This window comes from Ctenocephalides felis, unplaced genomic scaffold (assembly GCF_003426905.1).
Source record: "Ctenocephalides felis isolate EL2017-DRISC unplaced genomic scaffold, ASM342690v1 CF-g0.4_SCAFFOLD_03572, whole genome shotgun sequence".
NCBI classification, from domain to species: domain Eukaryota; kingdom Metazoa; phylum Arthropoda; class Insecta; order Siphonaptera; family Pulicidae; genus Ctenocephalides; species Ctenocephalides felis.
The window spans coordinates 12,883,498-12,887,905 of NW_020539726.1; the positions used below are offsets into that span (position 1 = coordinate 12,883,498).

The window sequence follows — 4,408 nt, forward strand, 5'->3', positions numbered from 1 at the left end:
TTATTTATTTTAAACTTGTAATTTCCCGCCCATTGACCAATTGAATTGTCTATCTATATGTTAGTTCGCGCTGCTGGCGCTTCTTAATTATATGTTCATAAAATATGATGTATTTATTTCTGTATATAAATAAGTTATTTATTTCTGAAAACTCCGTTAAGTTAGTAGGCGAGTCTGGAATTAAATTTAATAGGTCACACTGTGGAAAATAGTGTTAAGGTTTCGGGTGTAAGGTTTGTGATGATTATTCTAATTGAGATTAAAACAATTATCACAGTGCTAATTATGGAGTTGTACTATGGTGACCATACATGCGTCAATTTAATATTCTAGTATCAAACGGTTATTTCTGTATCAACTCTGTGACAAATATTGACTATAAGTCAAAATTTTATTTTTTGATAAACGATGACATTGTTGCATAAATCTATTATTTATATAGAAATTCTATTACTAAAAAGTTTATCAGATATAGATTAAGTGTTAAGTCACTTTTTAAAAACCCTCGTAATAAGGGTTTCATCACTCATAGAACTTTCAAGTTCTAATTGTTGTTAAAAAAAAAATGTTACAATGGAGATGTGAGTTTTAAATGTGATTTAGTCTTTGATATAAGTATAAATCATGTGATATTTTACAAATTTCAATGTGATGATTCGCTATTAGTGAAATATATATTAAAAATGTTATGTGTAAATTCTCAATAGACATTGCCAGAACGTTTGAGTTTATCCTTATTATTACACAAGTTATTGGCATTTTTAATGCGTTCATTTTCAACCTCAGTTCATATAATGTATTTTTAAATCGCTTACATAACTCGAATTGCATTGCTGAGAATTTTTTGCGGTCATACTAATGACATAATTATTCGTTATAAACATTTTGCAAGTTATTTTTTTTCATTAGCGTCGAACGGTGTTAATCCAATTGTAGTCACTCGTGCCATAGCACAAAATAGGTGTTCAAATTCAAATACAAACGTTGTTGCTAGATGTCCAGATTTAACTAGAATATTACAAGTATTTGTATATAAAAGTGGCATGCTTATCTACACATTTCTTTGATAAATGGCCTTAGTATTATCGTTCGCGGGTTTTATTGATTTGGTGATTTGATAATAAACACACAAAAAATTGTTTTTGGTAGGTTTGTATAAAAAAAAAGTTTGTGTTTTTCATACCAAACCTACAATATCCAAAAAATATTACACGCGTGCTGATAAAATAAAAGTTTTGTTGAATGTTTTGATGTGCCTACAATATGATTCAGGTGAGATTTCTCCATTAGCTGAATAATGATTGATTTGGATAATTGATTTATAAAACGGTGCTAGTAACCGATTTGTTCATAATTTATTTCAGTATTGTAGTTTTATATAGATACTATAATCGCAATAATCACAAATATAGTGGAAAGTAAGTTCCTATTTATATCTTTCTTCTCTTCGTTATAAACGATGTTAAACGATAAATATTGCTATTGCTTTAATTGTGATTTCTATAATATAATCTTCATTATAGGTTTATTACTTAATGTTTTAATTATTTTGATTTATTTACTTTTTAGATGTGCATTGCTCGGGCGTTGTATGATAACATAGCAGAAAGTCCAGATGAGTTGGCTTTTAGACGAGGTGATCAACTAACTGTGCTTGAGCAAAATACAAACGGACTTGAAGGATGGTGGTTATGTTCACTTCGTGGTCGTCAAGGTATATGTCCTGGAAATCGGTTAAGAATACTAGCTGGTGTATATGAAACTCCACCTACTACACCAGTAATTCATCAACAAACTGAATTCTGTGGGGAAAGGAGATCATGGCATGTTCAACCTAATAGGGTAAGTAGTAAAATATTGTCCTCCTTAGTTTTATGTCATAAAGTTGCGACTAGCTTTATGAATTTTATTAATTGTACCATCTAAATAGGTGGTAACGCCACAGCGAAGAGGTGACGTTTACGTATATGAAAATCCTTCGGCGATGACGAGGAATTCTCCTATAGACTGTTACGATACTCCACGTCCGATTCACCATAGTTTTCCGACTGAGAATTACGATACGCCCAGACATTCACCTTCTACCCCCCATCTTCAGCAGCATGACGGTTGTTATAATGTACCGCGTCATTCCCCATCAGTGCAATCTCTTCAGGAAACCATGTATAATATACCACGTCAGTCGCCTTCGATTGTCCAGTTACAACAAGACACCACGTACAATGTACCACGTCAATCACCATGTACATCACTGCCACACGATTCTACAAATATACAAAATGGAGTATGCAAAGTGCCTCAACTTTTGACATCTCCAGTTGTTCCTGAAAGCTTGCGACAATCTCCCATGGCTTCTATGCATGATAGCATTTATAACGTACCAAGGCATTCACCGTCATTGCAGCAAGACAACTATGACGTACCACGATCGGTATCAACTCATTTGAATCGCATGACGCCCAGTAGCTCGGTGAGCAGTCTTACAACTGATTCTTTGTCCATTTGTTCGAATCGATCGTCCTTGGTTAATATGCCGGAATATGATGTTCCACGGTCCCTTAGCGTAGCACAAATCGATCTTCCACCAGCACCGAAAGAGTTACCGCTAGAATTGAGTTCTGCTTTGTACACATTAACTCGGCTTCAAACAGAAGTCACATGTGCGACCACCATCCTTTTAGGCTATGTCGTTCCAGATTGGAGAAGAAAAGATAAATTAGAGAGCACGGGTATGGATATCAAGTTATCAGCAATTAGACTAAAGACTGCACTATATGATTTAGTTGAATTTTGTGAGGGTGTTTCCGGCAATGCAGCAAAGGCATCAGATAAAGGTGAAATTTTCTAATATCACATCAGTTTTTTTTATTGTTTTATGTATATAAATATTTAGCATTTAACTCTTTGCATGTATAACTAAAACGTTAGGTATTTAAAGTAATTGAGTTATATATAATATATTATGTACAAGCTATTCATCATGATTTAAATGATTTGCATATTCAGGATTTTCATTTTTTGGTGATAAAATATATTAAGTATCAAAATATTTTTAGGAATTTCGCAGAAAATAAAGCCACTCGTAAAAACACTTAAAGATGCTTATAAAATAATAGAAGACAGTACTGAAACTTTAGATGCTTTGGGCTGGTTTCCAGAGCTCGAAGCGACTGTTGATAGACCTGTACCAATATACCCTAATAACGTAGATCCGCTGGACGAACTTATTAGGTGCGCTAGATCTCTCACAGAGGATGTTAGGTTGGCTGTTTCATCAATACAAGGTAATGCTACATTATTATTTAAGCGTTCCAATTCGCCACAAAATGATAATAATAATGGAAATTGGATGGAAGACTACGATTACATTAATTTGGATGTCAAAAATAATCAGACAAACATTAATGACGAGTCAGAAGATAGGCGATCGTCAACTACTATCGACGGAGATGTAACAAATGTAAGTGATACAATAAACGAAGAAGATTTAGATTGTAACGATAGGCAAATAGTTACATTTTACGCTAAACAAGCGGTGATATACATGGCAAATCTTGCAAATGCAATTGATGCATTCCTGCAGACAGTTGAACGCAATCAACCGCCAAAAATATTTTTAGCTTATGGAAAATTTGTTGTTCTAAGTGCACACAGGCTGGTACATATTGGTGACACAGTTCATCGAAATGTTTTACAAAGTCCAGTTAAAGACCGCGGTTTAAATTGCGCAAATGCATTAAGTGAAGCTTTGGCGGTCACAGTAAATAAAACAAAAATTGCTGCAGTGCAATTTCCTAGTGTTTCAGCTGTACAAGAAATGGTAGATTCCGTAGTCGATATATCTCATATTGCCAGAGATCTCAAATTGATTTTGCTTCAAGCATCTAATATTTAGTTATCAAACAAATTAATGGAAGTCATTAACTCACTTTACTTTCAAATTTGAGTATTGAATTATAGAGTATTTAAAACGCACATATAAAAGTTTTTATTCTTATAGTAAGTTAGGTACGGGTAGCAATGATATAATGTTATTATTTTACTCCAACCTTTATATATCTCTCAATTCATCACATCAATGCGAGTTTGTTACAATAAATTCAAAAGGTATAAGTGTTTGTTTACAATATCTTCAAAATCATTCTTTTAATTTAGATCTTACTTATTTATTGACAAAATACAAAAAATATAGACGTGCAATCTCAATATATTTCATTATATATTTATAAAAACAAAAAATGATAAAACATCAAAATTCAGTTTGACGCTTAAGGCATTTTCAACTTTTATGTAACACAAACAAGCCTGGTCGATAAACTATTTGAATATAAGGTTAAACATGCATGAAATGAAAATAAAATAATTATTTTCATGATGCATATATGTGGAATGATCTTTTGGGAACAGA

General features: G+C 32.8%; 1 protein-coding gene across 1 annotated transcript; it reads left to right on the plus strand.

Annotated features, from left to right (window-relative positions):
- Positions 1-1,263: 1,263 nt before the first annotated feature.
- On the plus strand, positions 1,264-3,972 carry LOC113388071 (enhancer of filamentation 1-like). The gene is made up of 4 exons (XM_026625481.1): positions 1,264-1,272; positions 1,570-1,842; positions 1,931-2,834; positions 3,057-3,972. Exons 1-4 carry the CDS (start codon positions 1,264-1,266, stop codon positions 3,893-3,895), a joined length of 2,025 nt encoding a protein of 674 aa, XP_026481266.1. The 3' UTR covers positions 3,896-3,972.
- The last annotated feature ends 436 nt before the right edge of the window (positions 3,973-4,408 follow it).